This window comes from Hypanus sabinus, chromosome 10 (assembly GCF_030144855.1).
Source record: "Hypanus sabinus isolate sHypSab1 chromosome 10, sHypSab1.hap1, whole genome shotgun sequence".
Lineage (NCBI taxonomy): Eukaryota > Metazoa > Chordata > Chondrichthyes > Myliobatiformes > Dasyatidae > Hypanus > Hypanus sabinus.
The window spans coordinates 4,394,748-4,419,394 of NC_082715.1; the positions used below are offsets into that span (position 1 = coordinate 4,394,748).

Below are 24,647 nucleotides of genomic sequence, written 5' to 3' on the forward strand. Positions count from 1 at the left end.
TATCCCCATTGATGATGCAAAGATCATCGCCAGAAGTTCAGCAATCTCTTCCCTCGCCTCCCACAGTAGCCTGGGTACATTTTGTCCAGTCCTGGCAACTTATCCAACTTGATGTTTTCCAAAAGCTCCAGCACATCCTCTTTCTTAATATCTAATTGCTCAAGCTTTTCACTCTGCTGCAAATCATCACTACAATCACCAAGATCCTTTTCCATAGTGAATACTGAAGTAAAGTATTCATTGAGTACCTCTGCTATTTCCTCCGGTTCCATACACACTTTCACACTGACACATTTGATAGGTCCTATTCTTTCACGTGTTATCCTCTTGCTCTTCACATACTTGTAGAATGCCTTGGTGTTTTGCTTAGTCATGCCCGCCAAGGCCTCCTCATGGCCCCTTCTGGCTCTCCTAATTTCCCTTTTAAGCTCCTTCCTGTAAGCCTTATAATCTTCTACATCTCTAACATTACCCAGCTCTCTGAACCTTCTGTAAGCTTTTCTTGTCGACTAGATTTATTACTGCCTTTTTACCTCACGGTTCCTATACCCTACCATAACTTCCCTGTCTCATTGGAACATACCAAAGCAGAACTCCACACAAATATCCCCTGAACATTTGCCACATTTCATCGGTACTTTACCCTGAGAACATCTGTTTCCAATTTAAGCTTCCAATTTCCTGTCTGATAGCCTCATAATTCCCCTTACTCCGATTGAACGCTTTTCTAACTTGTCTGTTCCTATCTCTCTCCAATGCTATTGTAAAGGAGATAGAATTATGATCATTGTCTCCAAAATGCTTTCCCACTGAGAGATCTGACACCTGACCAGGTTCATTTCCCAATACCAAATCAAGTACAGCCTCTCCTCTTGTAGGCTTATCTACATATTGTGTCAAGAAACCTTCCTGAACACACCTAACAAACTCCATCCCATCTAAACCCCTTGCTCTAGGGAGATGCCAATCAATATTTGGGAAATTAAAATCTCCCATCACGACAACTCTTATTATTACACCTTTCCAGGATCTGTTTCCCTATCTGCTCCTTGATATCCCTGTTACTATTGGGCGGCCTATAAAAAACACCCAGTAAAGTTATTGACCCCTTCCTGTTCCTAACCTCCACCCACAGAGACTCCGTAGACAATCCCTCCATGGTGTCCATCTTTTCTGCAGCCTTGACACTATCTCTGATTAACAGTGCCATGTCCCCACCTCTTTTGCCTCCCTCCCTGTCCTTTTTGAAACATCTAAAATCCGGCACTTGAAATAACCATTCCCTGTCCCTGAGCCATCCAAGTCTCTATAATGGCCACCACATCATATCCAAGTACTGGTCCATGTTCTAGCTCATCCGCTCCATTCAGAACACTCCTTGCGTTAAAATAGACACATCACAAACCTTCAGTCTGAGCCCATCCCTTCTCTGTTTCCTGTCTATCCTCCCTCTCACACTGTCAACAAGTTTTCTCTATTTGTGAGCCAACCTCCTCTTTCCCAGTCTCTTCAGTTCGGTTCTCACCCCCAAACAATTCCATGTGCATCTTCCACAGTGACATGGAAATGTTGCTGAGAAAAGGGGAGCAGTTGGTGAAGATGGAAAAAGGACATCAAAAAATACAGTTGGTTTTTGACATAGTTTGCCTCAGATCAAATCAGCGAGGATTGTGCTGGGCAGCCCACAATTGTCATCATTCTTCCGGCACCAACTTCGCTTGCCCACAACTGATCGATCCTAATCTGTCTGCCTTTGGAATGTGGGTGGCATAGTAGTTGGAATAATGATTTACACCACTAGTGATCTGGGTTCAGTCCTTGCTACTGTCTGTAAAGAGTTTGTACATTCTCCCTGTGACCACGTGGGCTTTGTCTGGGTGCTCCTGTTTCTGCCAGAGAAGTACAGGTTTGTAAAGCAGATTGAGTTGTGGGCTTGTTACACTGGGGCAGAAGCGTGGTGGGAGTTGCGAGCTGCCCAGCAAATCCATGACTTTGTTGGTCGTTGATGCAAATGCTGCATTTCATTGTATGTTTCGATGTGGATTTGACCAATAAAGCTAATCGTTATCTCAGATTCGGGCTCAGAATCATTATATTTACCACAGGTACATTGAAATGTGTCATTTGTATTAACCACCAACATAACTGAGGGGTGATTTAAAAAAATCTTTTGTCTTTTATTTCTATGTGACAAATAATATCAGAGACCAGGCACAGTTGTTTTATATATCACAGTAGGATACATGTTGGTGCAATCGCTTGACCGCGCCAGTAATCACCAATCAGGATTCGATCCCCTCCACTGACTATATGAGTTTGTACATTTTCCCCGTGACCATGTGACTTTCCACCAGATGCACCGGCTTCCTTCCACATTCAAAGACGTATGGGTTAGGGTTATTAAGTTAGTATGTTGTGGGCATGCAGTGTTTTCACTGGAAGCATAGCACTGCTTGGCACATCCCTGATGTAGGCTAAATATTTCACTAATCTCTATCTTTCTTCAAAAAATACAAAAATTTATTAATGATAAAGTATAGGTTATTATTTCCATTTCAAAGTCAATTTATTGTCCAATACCATGCATGTCTCCATATACTACCCTGAGATTCTTTTTCTTGTGGGTACAAAGAAAGACAATCACAACAATAAAAAAACTGCACATAAACAAAGACGGACAAACAACCAGTCTTCAAAAAGCACCAAGTTGTGGAAATATGAAAAGGAAAACCAAATAGTAACAATAAATTTAAAAATCATAAATAAAGAAATAAATTAGAGCCCAAGAAGATAACCCATGTATGGAGTTGCAGAATGTAGGTATATAGCAATTGTCCTACAGAAAGGCCATAAGACATTGGAGAAGAATTAGACCATTCAGCCCATCGATTCTGCTTTGCCATTTCGTCAAGGCTGATCGATTTCCCTCTTAATCCCATTCTTCCTGTAATCTTTTATGCCCTGACTAATCAAGAACCTGTCGATCTCTGTCTTAATATACCCAATGGCCTGCCTCCAGAGCCATCTGTGGCAATGAATTCCATAAATTCACCACCTTCTGGCTAAAGAAGTTCCTCCTCATCTCCGTTCTAGCTGGACGTCCCTTTATCCTGAGGCTGTGCCTCCTGGTCCTTGACAATCCCACATAGGAAACATGTTCTCCATGTCCACTCTGTCTAGGCCTTTCAATATTTGATAGTTTTCAATGAGATCTACCTGCCTGCACCCTGCTCCCCCTCCCAATTCTTCTAAACTCCAGCAAGTACTGGCCTGGAGCCATTAAGCACTCCAATGGTAAATCTTTCATTCCTAATATTCTCTGAACCGTCTTCAATGTCAGCACATCTTTCCTTAGATAAGGGACCCAAAACTGCACAATATGCTCCAAGTGAGTCCTCACCATTGCCCTATAAAGTCTCAGCATTACATCCTTGCTTTTATATTCTAGTCCTCTTGGGTGGGGGGGGGGGGAGACGATACTGAATGATATTGAAATTGTAAAGAATAAAAGAGCTAGTTTGAAATATTGAATTGAATAAGCATGGTAAATGAGGAAATATTAAGAGCCTATAGCATTGCCACGTCTGGATGAAGTATTGTCACTGTCTGCTTAAAAAAAGCACAACAGAGGAAATTGTGAAGGTTCTGATAATCATTTCCAGTCCCTCTTGATGTGGGAATTGTGCCAGAAAACTGGAGGGTTGTTAATTTTTCACCATTGTTTGAAAATGGAGAAGTGGATAAACAGAGCAATTACAGGCAAGTTAGTTTAACCATTACTGGGTGAGTTATTTGAATCAATGCCCAGGAATGATACAAGCTATTCAGAAAGGTACAAATTAATCAAGGACCTTGAATATACTGTGAAAGATTAACATTGAATTTTTAGAGGAGACACAAGGCGGGTTAATAAATTCAGCTCATTTGATATAATTTACATGGTTTCAGGAAAGCTTTTTATGGGGTCCAACGTAGAAGCTTATTTAGAGAGTAGAAGACCACAGGATTCAAAGGAGAGTAATAAAAAGGATTAAAAATTGGCTCAGTGACAAAGAGGTAGACGTAGATGGAGGGGAAGACTGATAGCATTGTGGTTAAACAGAGTTCAGTATGCAGAACCTTGATTTTTGCAACGTACACTCAATGGCCACTTTATAAAAAGCCTCCTGTTCCTAATAAAGTGACCACTGAGTGTATGTTCATGGTCTTCGACTGCTGTAGCCCATCCATTTTCAGATTTTATGTGTTGGACCAGAAGACATAGGAGTAGAATTAGGTCATCTGGCCCATTGAGTCTGCTCTACCATGCAATCATGGCTGATACTTTTTTTCTATCTCCTCGTCAACCCTAGGTCCCAGCCTTTTCTCCAGAACTTTTGATGCCACGTCCAATCAAGAACCTATCAATCTCTGCCTTAAATACACCCAACAACCTGGCCTCCGCAGCTGCATGTGGCAATGAATTCTACAAATTCACCAACCTTTGGCTAAAGGAATTTCACTGTATCTCTGTTTTGGACAAGGTGCCCTCTTGTCCTAGATTCTCCCACCATGGGAAAAATCCTTTCCACATCTACTTTTGTCTAGGCCTTTCAGCATTCAAAAGGTTTCAATGAGATTCCCCTCTCATCCTTCAGAATTCCAGCGAGTATGGACCCAGAGCCATCAAACATTCCTCATATGATAACCTTTTCATTCCTGAATCATCCTTGTGAACCTCCTCTGGACACTTTCCAATGCCAGAACATCCTTTCTAAGATGTGGGGCCCAAAACTGTACACAATACTCAAGGTGAGGCTCACCAGTGCCTTTTAAAGCCTCATCATCACATCCTTGCTCTTGTATTCTAGACCTCTTGAAATGAATGCTAACATGGCATTTGCCTTCCTCACTACTGACTCAACCTGCAAGTTAACCTTCAGGGTATTCTGCACAAGAACTCCCAAGTCTCTCTGTATTTCAGATTCCTGTATTTTCTTCCCATACTAGAAAATAGTCCGCACATTTATTTCTACTACCAAAGTGCATGACCATGCATTTTCCAACATTGTATTTCATTTCCCATTTTCTTGCCTATTTGAATCTGTCTAAGTTCTTATGCATCCTACCTGTTTCCTCAACACTATCTGCCCCTCCTCCAATCTTCGCATCATCTCCAACCTTGGCAACAAAGCCATCTAAATCATTTATATACAACATAAAAAGAAGCAGCCCCAACACTGACTCCTGTGGAGCACCACTAGTCGCTGGCAGCCAACCAGAAAAAGGATCTTTTTATTCCCACTTGATGCTTCCTGCCAATCAGCCAATGCTCTAACCATGCTGGTAACTTTCCTGTAATACCAATTTGGCTCTTAATTTGGTAAACAGTCTCATGTGTGGCACCTTGTCAAAGGCCTTCTGAAAGTCCAAATATACAACATCCACTGTATCCCCTTTATCTATCCTACTTGTTATCTCCTCAAAGAATTCCAACAGGTTTGTCAGGCAGAATTTTCCCTGAAGGAAACCATGCTGACTTTGCACTATCTTGTCCTGTGTCACCAAATACTCCGTAACCTCATCCTTAACAATTGACTCTTAACATCTTCCAAACCACTGAGAACAGGCTAACTGGTCTATAATTTCCCATCTGCTGCCTTCCTTCTTTCTTAAAGAGTGGAGTACCATTTGCAATTTCCAGTCCTTGGCACCATGCCAGAGCTCAAAGATTTTTGAAAGATCATTTCTAATGCCACCACAATCTCTAATGCTACCTCCTTCAGAATCCTAGAGTGCAGTTCACCTGGTCTGGGTGTACTTTTAGGTCTTTTTGCTTTTTGAGCACCTTCTCCCTTGTAATAGTAACTGCACCAACTTCTCTTCACACACTACAACATCAGGCATAGTACTAGTGTCTTCCACAGTGAAAATAGATGCAAAATATTTTATCTGCCATCTCCTTGTCCCTCGTTATTATTTCTCCTTATTTTCTAACGATCCTATATCTACTCTCATTTCTCTTTTATTTTTAACATACTTGAAAAAAAACTTTTACTATCCACTTTGATATTATTTGCTAGCTTACTTTCATATTTCATCTTTTCCCTTCTCATGATTTTTTTTAGTTGTATTCTGTAGGTTTTTAAAAAGTCCCAATCCTCTATCTTCCCACTAACTTTTGCTTTGTTGTATGCCCTTTCTTTTGCTTTTACAATAGCTTTGACTTCCCTGGTCAGCCATGGTTGTACTATTTTACCATTTGAGTATTTCTTCATTTTTGGAAAACACATGTCCTGCACCTTCCTCATTTTTCCCAGAATCACACACCTTTGCTGTTCTGCTGACATCCCTGTCTTAATGTCAGAGAAATTTATACAATATACATCCTGAAATGCTTTTTCTTTGCAACCTTCTACAAAAACAGAGGAGTGCCCCAAAGAATGAATCACAGTTAAACGTTAGAACCCCAAAGTCCCCCCGCTCCCCTCCCTCCCGTACGTAAGCGGCAGCGAGCAACAATCCCCCTCCCCCAACGGCAAAAATAAAGCTCACCCACTACCAGCACTCAAGTGTGAGCAAAGCAATAGCAAAGACGCAGTTACCCCAAAGACTACATTGTTCACCTGATTATTTGACATGCTGCAGGCTCTCTCTCTCTCCTAATAAGGGAGAAAGAGGTGACTCCATTCCATTTTCCAATGAGCGGGGAGACATAACACAATGTTAAAAGTCCATTACATCATTTTTTTTTTCGCTCTGTGCCTGAAGATCGCCAAGATCCTGGGTCCCCAGGCACACAGCAGATGTTCCGACTCCCCCAACGACACACGGGTCTCCTGTGGTGACATCGACCCTTGATTTGCCTGTCTCAAGATCCTAGGCTTCTGAAACTGTGACAAAATCTTAAGCCGAGACTTTGGCATGCTGAATAGCGGCTGATTGTGGGACCCCGAGAGCGGGTCCCATTCCGGCAAAGAACCGTAGTCAGCATGTAACTCCAGATCAGGGTCTTCAAAAGAACTCTGAAAGGGAAACATAGAGATATTAAAGATGGAAATAGGACGGTTTTTGAAGATGCAAGCAAAGGAGTCACTGTTGGGCACCATAACTACTTAGCTCCACCTCTCCACTTTGTGCCATGTTCTTTTGATTAACTAAATGAACAAAATCAACACAGACACAGAGTACAGATAATGGACTGCCTTCATGCAAACTATCAATGATTGCATCCACCATATCTTCATCTTTATTGTAACATTCAAGATGATTGTCGATAAGTTCAAATTCTTCGTAGTGCCTAACTGATTGAAGTTGTGAAATTGTTTCATTTTCACCCTGGGCTGTTTCTAGCATTCTGAAGCGTCAGTGCTTGAAATCATGGTGAGCAAAACAGTTCTGAATTGTCTTACTACTTACTTCCTGCCAAATATAGTGACAAAAATCACTGCTTTTTGAATGCAAGCACATTGAACTGATGCTGTTTGAAAACTGTTGACTGTGAATACACTAAGTGCACACATTGGACACTGGTTTGAAGTGTTCAGCGACAGCCTCCTGGCATCGTGTCCCAGACAACCAAAGGGAATCCTGGCTATTCTCTTCATTAATCTTTGCTCTTTAAGAATTGTCTGAAATAAGCGGCTGACCCGATTCCCAATGGCCCAATTAACCAGAATGCACTGTATTGATTTATCCACTTGTCCGTCCATCCATCCATCCATCCATCTATCCATCATCTATTTATCTATTTATTTATTTATTTATTAATTGATTAACAAATAGAGTGCTGAACAGTCCCTTCCAGCTGAATGAGCTACATGACCCAGCAACCTATCTATTTAACTCTATCCTTATAGAGGACAATTTAAAATGACCAATTAACCTACTAACTGGTATGACTTTGGACTGTAGAAGGAAACCGGACCACTCTGAGGAAACGCATGCGGTCATGGGGAGAATGTACAAAATCCTTACAGGTGACACCAGAATTGAACTTTGAACTCCAAAGCCCCAAGCTATAATAATATCGTGCTAACTACAACACTATCTCTTAAATAAAATTTAAAAATAAACACTTCCATTAAATAGTCCCTGTGCATCATGAAACAGATTATTTTCTGACAGTGGTTGATGCAGTGGGGAAGCCACTTTGAATTGTAAGAAAGTAATGGTGCTGCACTCAATGATGCCCTTCCAGTCGTGCATCTCAATGATGAACAAGAGCCTTGATTATTCCATAAATATGACGATTGTAATTATTGTTTCATCCAGTATTTTGTATGGATCTCTTTAGAATGGCATTTTGGAAGAACATTTACGGATGCACCTTCAATGTTGCTTGAAACTTTGTGACCTGTGGTGTACCAATCTCAATACAGTTACTATATTGTGGGAATATTACAGTAAATTCCTGGTAAGTACAATGTTTGCACAATTAGATGTTCTGAAAGCTCATGGTTGGTTGATGAGAGTAATATAATCTCTTAGGACAAGTGGCATAGTGAAATAGAATAATATTTGTTTAACACCTAACGTCGGTGGTGGGAACATTGTGGGGAGAGGCCAGACTGACACTGTGGGTGAGAGTAGCCATTTAACAAACATAAATTAGAGCTACATGAAGTAATCAGAAGCCTGGTCACTTCATGATTTAAGGAAAGGTACATCTGTTTTGGAGGGAGCATAAATGTGAGTCATCTGCTTAGCTTCCAGATGAGGGACTTGTTTAATGTCAGAAGATTAATGAGATTGGGCCTCTCATCTTGAGCCACAACTCTTTGGAGTCCAAAAGAATGGGAAGTGATGCATTAGACATAGCAGCAGAATTAGATCACTTGTCCCATTGAGTCTCCAACACCATTTTATCATGACTGATTTATTATCTCTCTCAATCCCTTTCTCCTGACGTCTTCCCATAACATTTGACAGCCTTACCAATCATGAACTGATCAACTTTCACCTTAAATATACGCAACAGCCGTCCATCAAATGAATTCCACATAGTCAACGCTCTCTGGTTAAAGGAGTTCTCCTTCATTGCTATTCTAAATGAACATCCCTCTATTTTGAGGCTGTCCCTCTGGTTTACAAATGGCAGGAATTTGAATGGCAGAGCAGAGTTGAAGGGCTGAATGGCCAAATTCTGGTCCTATGTCTTATTGTTTTATGGAATAATGTAATTCTCATAACATTTTAAAGTACAGATTTAAGGAACTACAGTTTTTTTGTTTGAGTCGTTTGTCCTTTATTCACATGATTAGAAATCCCTAGTAAATTTTACATGCTCAGGAAAATTTCGATTCCAGGCTTTTTAAAAGATTAGTTTGCTAAATTAAAAACACGAGATTCTGCAGATGCTCGAAATCTGGAGTAACACACACAAAATGCTGGAAGAACTCAGCAGGTCAGGCAGCATGCATGATAAGGAATGTTGAGCCAACATTTGGGCCGAAATTCCTCATTCGGACTTGGACCATCATCGGGCTGATAAAGAATAACGGCCTGAAAAGACGGCTCTTTTTTCCTCTTCATAGATGCTGCCTGATCTGCTGAGTTCCTCCAGCATTTTATGTGTGTTGTTCTGGATTTCCAGCATCTGTAGAATCTCTTGAGCCTATTTTTAATCCAGTTTTGTTAAGTTTTATGTCCTGAATTGACTGCTGGGTGCAATTTGCCTAAGTTGCTTAGTGAAATAACTACTAGGAGATGATTGTACAAGAGATTCTGCAGAGGCTGGAAATTCAGAGCAACGCACACAAAATGCTGGAGAAACTTAGCAGATCAGGTAGTGTTTATGGAGTGAAATTAACAGTCGATGTTTTGGGCTGAGACCCTTATTCAGTCCAGTAATTTGTGTGTGTAAGTCTGGTAAGCAATTTTCTCTCGTTAGGAATAAAATTTAAATAAGGGAATGTCAAAAAGGAAAATGTATGCATTTGAACTATTGTAGATTGCAAGATCATGTTCAAAATAAATTTATTATCAAAATACATATATGTCACCAAATCCTACCCTGAGATTGATTTATTTATTTCATGTTACTGTTATGGATTATTTTGTGGATGCCTGGATTATTGCTGACTACAAGGCATGTGTCTGTTTGTTGTTACAGAATAGCCCCTTCAATATTCCGTGGCTTGGCCTACAAGGGCTGGCCAACGTGATCAAATCGCCTTTCGCAATGCTCGAAATGACGAGGACCTGCTGCAGCGGTGACCAAAGCTCCAACTTGTACGAGTCACAGAATAGCTTTCAGTTTTTCCTCAGAATTTTAGCCCTGCAAATTACAAAAGGACAGGAAGCAAGTGGAACACACCCATGGAAACAGCTAAAAGGAAGGTAATTAAAAATAAGATTAAACGTACATCGGAGCTGAATTAGGATATGTGGCCCAATGAGTCTGCTCTGCCATTCTATCATGGCTGATTTATTATCCCTCTCAACCCCATTCTCCTGCCTTCTCCCTGTAATCTTTGACACCCCTAATAATCAAGAACCTATCAACTTCTGCTTTAAATACATCCAGTGACCTGGACTCCACAGCTGTCTGTCAATGAATTCCACAGATTCACTACTCTCTAGCTAAGGAACTTCCTCCTCATCTCTGTTATAAACAGGCATCCTTCTATTCTGAGACTGTACCTTCTGGTCCTAGACTCTCCTAATATCGAAAGATTCTCTCCACAACCACTCTACCTCGGCCTTTCAGTATTAGATTGGTTTCAATGAGATTCCCCCTTCATTCTTCTAAACTCCAGCAAATACAAGCACAGAGCCATTGTCATAGATTTCCTCTGGACCCTCACCAATACCAACACATCCCTTCTTAGATATGGGGCCAAAAACTGCTCATAATAATCGAAGTGTGGTGGGACCAATGCCTTATAAAGTCTCAGCGATATATCCTTGGCACGGTAGCATAGTGGTAAGCACAGTGCAGCACGGGAACCCAGGTACAATTCTGTAAGGACTTTGCACGTTCTCCAAGTGACTGTGTGGATTTCCCTTGGGGGCTCCAGTTTCCTGCCACATCTCTAAGACGCACTGGTTAGTAGGTCAACTGGTCATTGTAAATTGTCCTGCGATTAGGCTCGGGTCGCTGGGTGGCATGGCTCAAAGGGCCTGTTCTGCACTGCATGCCAATAAATAAACACTCTAGTCCTTTTGGAATAAGTAAAAATATTCTCTTTCCCAATATTTAGTGATATGTTGTTAAACTAAACTCTCTCTTGGTATGGTCCCATTTGACAGGGCAGTCTTAAAACTAGCTTTAGGCCTATCCTTGTAGCAAGCACTTCAGGGTTACGGCAGCACAGCTGCCCTCTGCCGCCATCTCAAGCATCTGAATAAAACAATTCTGATGAACAGTCTTGGCTCAAAATGTTGACTGTTGATTAACTTCCATGGATGCTGCCTGACCTGCTGAGTTTCTCTAGCATTTTGTGTGTGTTTATCCGAATAAATAGCATCCTTGACGTGCCATAAAAACGAGATTCTGTGGCTGTTGGAAATCCAGAGCAGCACATGCAAAATGCTGGAGGAACTCAGCAAGTCTGGCAGCATCTATCGAATTGAACAGTCAATGTTTCTGGCGAGACCATTCATCAGGACTAGAAAGGAAGGAAGGGGAAAGACACCCGTACGAAAAGATGGGCAGAAGGAAAGGAGGTGATAGGTGAAGCCAGGTTGGGGGTGGGGGGAAGGTAGAGGGCTGAAAAGGAAGGAATCTGATGGGTGAGGATAGTGGACCATGGGAGAAAGGGAAGGGGGAGAGACACCAGGGAGCGGTGATGGGCATGAGAGGAGGCCAGAGTGGGGAATAAAAGAGGGAAGGAGGAGGGGAAAAGAAAAAAAAGAAGAGGAGAAAATACCAGAAGGAGAAATCAATGTTCGTGCCATCAGGCCAGAGGCTACCTAGACAATATGAGGTGGTGCTCTGACTGTGTCATCCAGCTTGTACTCTTTCCCCCCCACTCCCCAACATCTTATTCTGGCTTTTTGCCTCTTCCTTTCCAGTTCTGATGAAGGGTCTCAGCTTAAAATGTTGACTATATTTCCATAGATCTTGCCTGAAGTGCTGTTCTTTCAGTATTTTGTGTGTGTTGTTGTTACTTTCTGAAACATGGCGCTGATTTCACTTTTGATTTTTCCTCAGTAAAATAAAATAAATGGACAGGTTTTTTGGAAAATTGGTTTAGTGAATATTTTAATGCTTTTCCAGTAAGTTTCTAGCAGGTAAAAGAGGGTCCAGAGGAGGGTCACAAGAATTGAAAGTGTTAATGTGTGGGGAGTGTTTGATGGCTCTGGGCCTGTACTCACTGAAGTTTTCGAAGTACAAAGTAAATTTTATTATCAAATTACATATATGTCACCAAATAAAATCCTGAGATTCATTTTCTTGCAGGCATATTCAATAAATCTATAATAGAATAATAACCATAGCAGAATCAATGGAAGACCGCACCAACTTGGGTGTTCAACCAGTGTGCAAAAGACAACAAGCTATGCAAGTAGAAAAAGAAAGAAATAATAATAATAAGTAATTAAGCAATAAATATTAAGATGAGATGAAATGTCCTTCAATGTGAGTGCATAGGTTGTGGGAATATTTCAGTGAAGGAGTGAGTAAAGTTAAGTTATCCCTTTGCTTCAAGAGCCTGATGATTGAGGGGTAATAACTGTCCCTGAACCTGGTTGTGTGAGTCCTGTATCTATTTCCCAATGGCAGCAGCAAGAAGAGAGCATGGCCCGGGTGGAGAGTTCCTGGATGATGGAAGCTGCTTTCCTGCTTCGTGTAGTTGATCTCAGTGGTGATACCTGTAATGGACTGGGCCACATCCACCACTTTTTGTAAGATTTTCTGTTCAAAGGCTTGGTGTTTCCATACTTGGCTGTGATGCAGCTAGTCAATATACTTTCCATTATACATCTATAGAAGTTTGATAAAGTTTTAAGTATCATGGCGAATCTTCACAAACTGGCTTTAGGGTTAGGGTTCGAAATGCTGCCCTACATAATTGCACTTACATACTGGGCCCAGGATAGGTTTTCCGAAATAATTACACTGAGGAGTTTAAAGTTGCTGATCCTCTCCACCTCTGACCCTCCAATGAGGACTGGCTCATGGACCTTTGGTTTCCTCCTCCTGAAGTCAATTTTCAGCTCTTTGATCAACACCCAGGCCTATGACAGTGGAGTCATCAACAGACTTGAAGATGACATTGGTGCTGTGTTTACCTACACAGTTGAAGAATGAAAGAGGATCTCATTGAAATCTATTGAATATTGCAAAGCCTAAATAGAGAGTGGACATGGAGAGGATACTTCCTGTAATGGGAGAGCCTAGGATGAGATGACACAGCCTCAGAGTAGAAAGACATCTGTTTAGAACCAAGTTCCAGAGAGAATCCTGTGAATATGTGGAATTCAATACCGCAGATGATTGTTGAGGTCACATCATTGGGTATACTTAAAGTGGAGGCTGATGGTTCCTGATTAGTAAGGGCATCAAAGGTCATGGGGAGAAGGCAGGAGAATGGGTTTGAGAGAGATAATAAATCAACCACTATCAAATGGTCTTGTAAGCCTATTACATTACAGTCAATTGAAATCTTTTACCTGTTTTGAGTTTTTGCTGAATCAAGCTAACCAACTATTAATCTTACAGGATTTATTCCAAGTTTCATCAACGAAAAATGCAAGAACTCAAGGAGCTAGGCCTTCAGAACTTTCTTAGCCTTTTCCTAGTCCTCGCGGAAGTGGCTGGTCTGGAGGATGTTGTGAGTCGCGTGTCCGACCTTCTCGACCTTTTAAAGCCCAGTCTGCTCTCCACTGCCCAGCAATGCTTGATTTGGAAGGGTTACTTTGCATTTCTTCTGATGTACGAAGAGAAAAATGTCGATGTCAGCTTCCTTGCCACAAAGCTGTCAGCAAATTTTGAGAATGTAGCCAAGGAATTCTACCTGAAGACCACGGACCACACCCGGAAAGCGACCCTTTGGCCATTGTTATTGACGTATATGGAATCCGTGCAGGAAGTATTTGAGACCAGTTCCTTTCTGCACCTTTCGGAGGAGAAGCTGTTAACTGGAGGGTTTGATTTGCTGTGCCGTGCCTGCAGGGAAGTTGAACTAAATGCAGCACTTACATTTCTACAAGTTGTTCTGGCTCGCTTGAGGTGAGTACCTGTTTGCAGACTTCTGAGCACTGCTAAAGTTTAATCTCTACTTCTGTTGTAGATTTTCAAAAACAAATACCAATACTGTGCATCCCATTAGTGGTGGTATTGATCAGAAGCCTTTGGCCTGAAGGACTTTCTCTGATTGCTGGGTCCCAATAATTTGAAACTGCATGGTAAATAGCCAGTGGCCAAGGGTGTGTTGATATTTCTAATCATTTTGGAGTTGGGATGCTTATGATCTAGCAGTGTGGTAGCAAAGAACGAGGCTTCCTTGGCACTGTCAAAAAGATTGTCTGGCATTGGAGTGGGTCAAGAGCAGGTTCACAACGATGATCTTGGGTATCAAAGGACTGACATATGAAGAGGCTTTGATGGCCTTGGGCCTGTACTCATTGGAGTTTAGAAGAATTGGGGGCAGGAGTGCAATCTCATCAAAACCTATCAAACGTTGAAAGGCCTAGATAGAGTGGATGTGGAGAGGATGTTTCCTTTAGTGAGCCTCAAGATACAAGGGTGTCCTTTTAGAACAGAGATGAGGAAGAATTGATGGAATTGATTTCCACACGTGGCTGTGGAGGCCAAGTCATTGAGTATATTGAATGTGGAGGTTGATAGTTTCTTGATTAATAAGGGTGTCAAAGGTTATGGGGGGAAGTGAAGAGAATGAGGTTGAGTGTGAAAATAAATCAACCAGGATGGAATGAGAGCAGACTCAATGGGCTGAATGACCTCTTTCAGTGTCTTATGGTGTTGATGTTGTGGATATGTGCTTAGATGTTAAATTTAGAATCAGACCTGACACAGAAGTTGTGAATGTTCAGGTGCAACTGCTTACATTTTTCCGGGATGGAGTTGTGGGAGAAGGACTTGTTTAACTGGGGGTGGGGAGAAAAGTTCTTGATTATTCAGGGGATCATAGGTTATGGGGTAAAGGCAGGAAAGTAGGATTGAGAAGGCTAATAAATCAACCATGATAGAATGACAGAGCTAACTCAATGGGCTGAATGGCCTAATTCTGCCCCTCTGTCTTAGTGACCTTATTGTGTTGATGTTGTAGATGCCTGCTTAGATGTTAAGTTTAGAACCAGATATGACACTGAAGTTGTGAATGTTTTGATACAGCTTCCTACATTTTCCTGAGTTGTGAGAGAGGGACTGGTTTACTTTTGGGAGTGGTAGCTCTTGATTTTTCAGGGCGTCAAAGGATATGGGGTTGGAGGGTAATAAAAAAGTCATGATGGAATGATGGAGCAGACACAATTGGCCAAATGGCCTAATTCTGCTCCTATGGTCCAAATTGGGGCCTTGTATTCCATTACCAGCGATCTCAAAACCATTTCCTCTCCTGTATCTGGTCCACTTCATCCTCTCCACTTTAAAGTATAATATAAGTCCAGTCACAAACAACTCTGTGGTGCTCAAATTCATTCAGAGCTTTCTGCGCTAACAAAGCAGTCATGAAAACCTGCGTTAGACCCAACCTTTCACTAACAACTGCACAGTTATAGTCGTGCAGTCACTCGAGTCGCGGTATGATGTTTTTTAAGGGGTTGTCTATTTGCGGGTCTTCAGGTGGCTGTAGAGGCTGGTCCGGGATCCACATAATGGTGATGTAAGGAGGATTTCCCTTCACAGTGAACGTCTGTACATGTGGGGAGGCAGATGCACAGGCATCAGATTGGGGTCAGGGTCCAGTGGCATGGAATACAAGATGACTGGGGACCCTTCACTGCTGCAGCCTTCCCCCACCATCACTCCATTGTGATATGTCATCACCGTCCACCAGCTCCACTGTTGACGTCTTGATTGGATCATCTTTTGTCTGGAACCTCCCCTTTGAGCTTACCACCATGTGTGACCTAGGAGCTAAGCTCCAGACAACATCTCTCTCAGGATTTCAGGAACTCACAAGCATCTCCATTCGCCAAGGTGATGATACTCCAAATGTACTGTGTGGTTGTCCATCGTACAATGATGAGAACCATTCTAGTAATCTGGGATTTGTAGGGGCTGGACTGGTCAAAATTAGAAGCGTGTTTAATATTGCCAGACAATGTCGGGAGATTTGTTGACTTTGCTGCAGCAGTACAATGCAATACATAATACTAGAGAAAGAAAACTGAATTACATTAAATATATAAATATATATAAAATAGTTAAATAAGTAGTGCAAAAAAAGAAATAAAGAAAAGTAGTTATGTAGTGTTCATGGGTATGCAGTTGGCTGGAGAGGCTAATCCACACTTGAAATGTTCTTTGGCAAATTGGACAAAAGATGACAGCCATATTGGGTTGGGGTTAGCTGGCTCAGGCTTTCCTGCCCACCCTGTGTGTCTCTGTGGCAATTGTTCTTTCTGTCTTGTAATAGTGCACCCTTATAGAGGTAGGAGCACCACTTAACTCGATCCAGGGTGATATGTTCCATTTGTCTGGGTTGAATTTTAGTGAAGTTTTTAGGACCTCTTTAGAGCATTTCCTTAGACCTCCATGGGGATACTTTCCTTTCAGCAATTTGTCATGAAACAGTCTCTTAGGCAGCCAATGGTCCGGCATATGAGCTGTGTGTAACTGGTACTGCATCAGGATGGTTCAGACACTGGGCAGGCCCACCTTGGTAAGTTACTCAGTGTCAGGAATTCTGAGGAGCTTTCTGAGGGGTTCAGTTTCTTGGCATGCCAGTGGTACACTGTCCATGTTTTGCAAGCGTGTATGAGTACGAAGTATTTTATTTTTTATTTGTTGAAATACATAGCGGAGAAGGCCTTTCAAGCTATGTCACTTGGCAATGCCCAATTTAACCCTAGCCTAATTATTGGGCAATTTACAATGACCAATTAACCGGCCAAGTGATACATCTTTGGAGTGTGGGAGAAAACCAGAGCACCCAGAGGAAACACACACACACACAAGAAGGAACATACAAATACTTTACAGACTGCGGAGACCCTATATACCTTCAGCTTTATCTGTAGATTTATGCCTCTTCTGTACTGTGTACAGTATGTGTGAGATAATGACCATCTTGAAGAAGCAAAGCTCCATTCTCCTTAGCCGGATATTAACTGTTACTGAGGCTCTCCAATCAAAATCTTGGAGACCACCATTTACTAAGTATGCTAATGATTGTGGCTTCACCAACGTCATTAATTCTGCTGCTAGAAGAGCAGAGTGATGGCTGACACATGTTGGATCTTCATGCTTTTGTCATCCAAAAAGGTTCTTTGGAAGTCAAGAATGTGGCATCAGACTAGTTGTGTCACAAGGTGGGGGCAAGGGTGCTGGGAGAGGACCCACAAGCAGGACACAAACACGTCTTTCTTAGGTTCAATAAAATAGCATTTATTACTCGCTACATAGAGAACTGGGAAATCATGGAGGACAACGAGGAGCACGAACCTCGGACTAGGAGACTAGGGACTTGGATCGCCGTGGACCTTGGACTTAGAAACTGGGAACTTGGATCGCCGCGGCCAAGACTTAGACACTGGGAACATGGACCACTGCAGACCTTGGACATTGGGAACTTGGATCATCGTGGACTAGGACCTTGAATCGCCTCGCATCGTGGACCCTCAAACACAAGACACGAACGTTGAGCCAGGACTCCACCTTCAACTCAGGCACCAAGCCGGGACTCTTCTTCAAGAGATAGACACGGACACTGGGCATGAACGTCGAGCCAGGACTCCACCTTCAACTCAGTCACCGAGCCAGGACTCTTCTTCAAGGGATAGACACAGACACTGGGCATGAACATCGAGCCAGGACTCCGCCTTCAACTCAGTCACCGAGCCAGGACTCTTCTTCAAGGGATAGACACGGACACTGGGCATGAACATCGAGCCAGGACTCCACCTTCAACTCACCCCTGGCAGTTTGACCTTGCCCGGACCCACTCTGGCAAAGGAAGGTGAATTGCCGGCACTCCAATGCAGGCTAGATAACTCTGGATTGTGGTAGCGACGGCGACTTGCTAATGCTTCCTAACACTCTCACGCCAAACGGCTAAAGCCAGGGGCTTGTAAGCTGCCGGTTCGGGTCGAGAGTAGATTACCTTAAATGGCCAAGCTCAAGGGAAACGTGAAACAGAATTAGAAGGGAACAAGAAGTCAATGGTCCGGATCATAACGCAATTTAACTAAATTTCAATGGAAACCGATCTGGACCATGACAAGTTGCTCATGGCCATTTTAATATGAGTTGCAAGAACAAAGAAGATTCAGGGAATGAAAAAGGAAAAAGCAGCCGTGGTTGTCTCATATGTGAGTCATTCATTCGTGTGTTGTATGATGTGGGCAATCATGGTCTCATGATCACGATTGCTCCTGGCAAGTTTTTCTGCAGAAGTCGTTTACTATTGCCTTCTTCTGGACAGTGTCTTTACAAGACGGGTGACCCCAGCAATTGTCAATGGTCTTCAGAAATGTTCTGCTTGGTGTCAGTGGTCACATAACCAGGATTTGTGATATGCACCAGCTGCTTGTACGACCATCCACCACCTGCTCCCGTGGCTTCACATGATCCTGATTGGGGGAGGCTAAGCAGGTTCTCTGGATACCCAAAGATGGCTGGCAGAGGAAGGTAGCAAATTACACCTCCTTTGGTAGAGACATATCTCTGCCTCACCATCTGACATATCAGACTAGAGGTAAAATTCCACTGATAACAATTAATCTTTAAAATAACCAGATTCAAAGGGCATGTTGCCTGCTACTGAAGACGAAGAAGCTTCTAGAAAAATACAGAAACAACTGTACTGCAATTGCTGGAGAATTTACTGAACAATTTTTTTGATACTGATCAATAGAAAGATTTTCGTGTCAAAGTGAAAACAGATCTCTACAAATTGATCTAAATTAATTACAAATATGAAACACAAAATCATTAATTCACCCCTTTTAATGTGACCATGCAAGAAGGGGACTAGTGAGGGAGGCCTCCAAGATACCTATGACAACTCTGGAGGAGTTACAAGCCTCAGTGGCTGAGATGGGAGAGACTGCAAATCATAACTGTTGCCCGGGCGCTTCACCAGTCACAGCTTTATGGGAGAGTGACAAAGAGAAAGCCCTTGTTGAAAAAAACTCACATGAGATCTCGGCTAGAGTTTGCCTGGAGGTTTTGAAGTCAGCTGGAAGGAGGTTCTATGGTCTGATGAAACTAAAATTGAGCTTTTTTGGCCATTAGACTAAATGTTATCTTTGGTAAAAGCCAAACACCACACACCATCAAAAACACATTATCCCTACCGTGAAGCACGGTGGTGGCTGCATCATGCCGTGGTGATGCTTCACTGCAGCAGGTCCTGGAAGGGTGGTGAAGGTGGAGGGTAAAATGAATGCAGCAAAATACATGGAAATCCTGGAGGAAAATCTGATGCAGTCTGCAAGAGAACTGTGACTTGGGAGAGGTATAGTTTTCTAGCAAACCAGTGACCCCAGACATAAAGCCAAACTGTTGCATGCTGTATCTCTAAATAAGAAAGAAAGTTTTTTGAATAGCATTGTAACTTTTTCTCTTCATCTGAGCCAGCAGATGAGGGTTTCCATTTTAACCTCTCATTCAAATGATGCTATCTTTAACAAACAATAATCTACATTATATGCTTGAGTCCCGGAGTGGGGCTTGAACTTGTGACCTTCTAACTCAGATGAAAGCATAGCCACTTTTTATTTATAACTCCAGTTTAATTGCTATGTCTGGACATATAATGGAATCATTTTCTCAAGAATATATTTGCCAATGACAGCGTAATGAGAAGTGGGGTTGCAGTGAGAGATGAGGCTGTCAGCTAAGTATTCCATATAGAAAAGGTAACCGGCAGCACTAGGATAATGGACAAATTAAATTCTAAAGTCAGCCCCAGTCTGCGAAGAACAAACTACAAATGCAATACACAGACCTTCATAATTGACCATAATTGTGAAATGTAACATTTATTTATTGGTAAAACTAAATCTCTGAAATTCAACACCCAAAGCCAGAATCTTACAAAGAAGCTTGTAATTGATGTAGTTAGTTAGTTATTTATCTATCTATTTATTTATTTATTTATTGATTGATTGATTGATTGAGAAACAGCACAGAATAGGTCCTTTCGGCCCTTCGAGCTGTGCTGCCCACCAACCCCCAATTTTACCCCAGCCTAATCACGGGGCAATCCATAATGACCAAATAACCTACCAACCAGTGTGCCTTTGGACTGTGGGGGGAAACTGGAGCACCCAGAGGAAACTCACACAGCCTCAGGGAAAACATACAAACTCTTTACAAACAGTGGCAGAAGATGAGCTCGGGTCCCCTGTGCTGTAACTGTTGTGCTAACCACCATGCCACCCCTGATATAGTACCGGCAACAGTACAGTACAGGAACAGGCCCTTTGGCTGAATCCAATTAAATCAGTAAACAAATGTTTTTTTCTCCCAATTCAATGTCCATATCCTTCCATTTTCCTCACATTCATGCCGATCGAAACATCTGTTTAAAAATCCTTAATATATCTGCCTCTACCACCATTCATAAGATCATAAGACATAGAAGTAGAATTCAGCCCATCAAGTCTGCTCCACCATTCCCTCATGGCTGATCTCAGATCCCAGTCAATTCCATACACCTGCCTTTTTACCATATCCTTTGATGCCCCGACCAATCAGGAAATGATCAACTTCAGCTTTAAATATACCTGGACTTGGCCTCACTGCATTCCACGACAGTGCATTCCACAGATTCAGTACTCTCTGGCTAAAAAAACACTTCCTTACCTCTGTTCTAAAAGGTCTTCCCTCAATTTTGAGGCTGTGCTCTCCAGTTCTGGATACCCCCACCATAGGAAACATCCTCTCCACATCCACCTTATCTAGTCCTTTCAACATTCGGTACGGATCAATGAGATCCCCCTGGATTTTTCCAGATGCTCCTCATATGTTAACCTTTTCATTCCCAGAATCATCCTTGTGAACCTCCTCTGGATTCTCTTCAATAACATATCTGAGATATGGGGCCCAAAAGCTGTTGACAATACTCTAAGTGTGGCCTGACAAGAGTCTTATAAAGCCTCAACATTATCTCCTTAAAATAAATGCCAACATAGGATTTGTCTTCCTTACCACAGATTCAATTTGTAAATTAATTTAACCTTCTGGGAGTCTTGCATGTGACTCCCAAGTCCCTCTGCATCTCTGATGTTTGAAGCTTCTCCCCATTTAGATAATTGTCTGCACGACTGTTCCTTTTACCAAATGCATTAATATACATTTCTCAACGGTGTATTCCATTTGCCACTTTTTTGCCAATTCTCCTGCTGCAATTGCAATGCTTCCTCATCACTACTTATTCCTCCACCTATCTTCGTATCATCCCCAAACTTTGCAACAAATCCATTAATTCCATTATCTAAATCATTGACAAACAATGTGAAAAGTAGTGGTCCCAATACTGACCTGTGAGTAACACCACTAGTCACTGGTAGCCAACCAGAAAAAGCCCCTTTTATTCCCACATGCTGCCTCCTGCCTGTCAGTTTTTCATCTATCCATGCCAAGATATTTCCTGGAACGTCATAGGATTTTATCTTGTTAAGTAACCTCCTGTGTGGCACCTCATCAAATGCCTTTATGAAAATCCAAGTAAATGACATCTCCTTTGTCCACCCTGGTTGTTACTTCCTAAAGAACTCTTAACAGATTTATCAGGCAAGATTTCCCTTTCAGAAACTCTGCTGTATTTGACTTATTTTATCATTAGTCACTAAGTACCCTGAAACCTTATCCTTAGTAAGAGTCAAGAGGTAATGTTGCAGCTATATAGGACCCTAGTCAATCCCACTTGGAATACTGTGCTCAGTTCTGGTCGCCTCACTATAGGAAGGACGTGGAAAATATAGAAAGGGTGCAGAGGAGATGTACCAGGATGTTGCCTGAATTGGGGAGCATGCCTTATGAGTATAGGTTGAGTGAACTCGGCCTTTTTCCTTTTTTTGACGGAGGTTGAGAGGTGACCTGATAGAGGTGTACAACATAATGAGAGGCATTGATCGTGTGGGTACTCAGGCTTTTTCCCAGGGCTGAAATGGCTAAATGGAAATGTTATTAGTTGCTTGGAAGTAGGTACAGAGGAGATGTCAGGTAAGTTTTTTACACAGAGAGTGGTGAGTGCATGGAATGGGCTGCCGGCAGCGGTGGTGGAGGTGGATACAATAGAGTCTTTTAAGAGACTCCTGGATAGGTACATGGAGCTTAGAAAAATAGAGGGCTATGTGTAAAGCCTAGGTAATGCCAGAGTCAAATGATTCTTGAGAGATCATGACAAATGCATACATTATCTTTTTAGCACCCTCTCTCAGGATCCTGGGCTGCAGTCAACCTAGTTCAGGTGACATATCCTCCTTAAGACCTTTAAGCTTGCCTAGCAATTTTTCTTTTGTAACAGTAATGGCACTCACCCCTGTTCCCGCACATTCACAGACCTCTAGCACAGCTGGTGTCTTCCACAGTGAAGGCAGATGCAAAGTACGCATTAAGTTCACCTGTCATTTATTTGTCCCCTATTACCAGCTCACCAGCATCATTTTTCAGTGATCCAATATTATCTCTCACCTCTCTTTTACGCTTTCCATAACTTTCAGTATCCAGCTTTATATTATTAGCTAGTTTGCTCTGTTATTTCATCATTTCCCTTCTTATAGCTTTTTTAGTTGCCTTTTGTTGAATTTTAAAAGCTTTCCATTTATCCAACTTTTGCTACTGTCTGTGCCCTTTCATTGGCTTTTATGCGGTCCTTAACTTCCTTTGCCCACCATCTCTGCCCAGCCCCCCCAGATCACAGCTTAGAATCAGCGAAGGAGAAGTATGTCGACTGTTCCAGCGACTTAAGACCCGAAAATCTCCAGGCTCAGATGGGGTCTCCCCCTCCTGTCTACGAGCCTGTGCTGATCAGCTGGCTCCCATCTTCACTCAGCTCTTTAATAGATCTCTGGAGCTGAGTGAGGTTCCGACTTGCTTCAATCGCTCTACCATCATCCCGGTCCCCAAGAAACCCACCAACACAGGACTGAACAACTACAGACCTGTCGCATTGACATCTGTGGTCATGAAATCCTTTGAACGCTTGGTGTTGAACCACCTGAAGACCCTCACCAGCAGCCGGCTGGATCCCCTGCAGTTTGCCTACCGGGCAAATAGGTCAGTAGACGATGCAGTCAACCTGGGACTGCACTATATCCTGCAACATCTGGATCGTCCTGGGACCTATGCTCTGATGCTGTTTGTGGATTTCAGTTCGGCGTTTAACACCATCGTCCCTAATACCTTCTGCTCCAAATTGTCTCACCTCACTGTGCCACCTGACCTCTGCGATTGGATTTACAGCTTCCTGACCAACAGAAGTCAGCAGGTAAGGATGGGACAGGTCACCTCGGATACTCGAATCACCAACATCGGCGCCCCCCAGGGGTGTGTCCTCTCTCCACTGCTGTTCTCCCTCTACACCAATGACTGCACCTCCTCCAACCCCTATGTGAAGCTTTTGAAGTTTGCAGACGACACCACCGTCATCGGACTCATCCAGAACAGTGATGAGTCTGCATATTGACAGCAGGTGGACCAACTGGCACTCTGGTGCAGTCGGAACAATCTGGAGCTGAACACGCTCAAGACAAAGGAGATGATAGTGGATTTCAGGAGACATCCCCCCATTATGTCCCCCCTCACAGTCCTCAGCAGCCCCTGTGTCCACCGTGGAGAACTTCAGGTTCCTGGGAACCACCATCTCTCAGGATCTGAAGTGGGAGCAGAACATCAGCTCCATCCTGAAGAAGGCCCAGCAGCAGATGTACTTCCTGCGGCTCTTGAGGAAATATGGTCTGCCTCAGGAATTGCTGCTACAGTTCTATACTGCAGTCATTGAGTCTGTCCTGTGCACCTCCATCACTGTGTGGTTTGGAGCCGCCACCAAGCAGGATAGAACCAGACTACAGCGCACAGTGAGGACTGCCGAGCGCATCATTGGAGCCTCCCTGCCCTCTATTGTGGACCTGTACTCTTCCAGGTTGAAGAAGAGGGCGGGGAACATCATAAAGGACTCCTTCCATCCTGCGCATGGACTGTTTGAACTGCTTCCATCTGGTAGGCATTTAAGATCCCTCCAGACTAAAACTAATAGGCACTGGAGAAGTTTTTTCCCTACTGCGGTCACTTTGCTGAACAGTTAACTGCCGGTTAACTGTCGGCTAACTATTACTTGGATTGCACTACCTGTATGTATAATCTATATTTTCATTTATATTTATCATTATTATTGTTATGAGCAGAGAGACAACATCTGCCGGAAGTAAATTCCTTGTATGTGCACAGGTACTTGGCGATTAAAGTCTGATTCTGATTCTGATTTGCCTAGCCCTGCCATTTGAGAACAACTTCTGTGGGATATATCTGTCGTGCGCCTTGTGAACTCTTCCCAGAAACTTTAGCTATCTCTGCTCTGCTGTTA

At 42.6% G+C, this 24,647-nt stretch overlaps 1 protein-coding gene across 3 annotated transcripts in view; it reads left to right on the forward strand.

The window, feature by feature from the left end:
- The window catches only part of mms22l (MMS22-like, DNA repair protein), a 268,328-nt gene that overhangs the window by 87,542 nt on the left and 156,139 nt on the right, over positions 1–24,647 (forward strand). For 2 of the 3 annotated variants that reach the window (XM_059981367.1, XM_059981368.1), the window contains exons 12-14: positions 8,276–8,395; positions 10,094–10,320; positions 13,649–14,158. In XM_059981367.1, coding sequence (XP_059837350.1) covers positions 8,276–8,395; positions 10,094–10,320; positions 13,649–14,158 — 857 coding nt within the window. The remainder of the gene's footprint in view (positions 1–8,275; positions 8,396–10,093; positions 10,321–13,648; positions 14,159–24,647) is intronic. The other variant, XM_059981369.1, reaches the window with a different exon arrangement.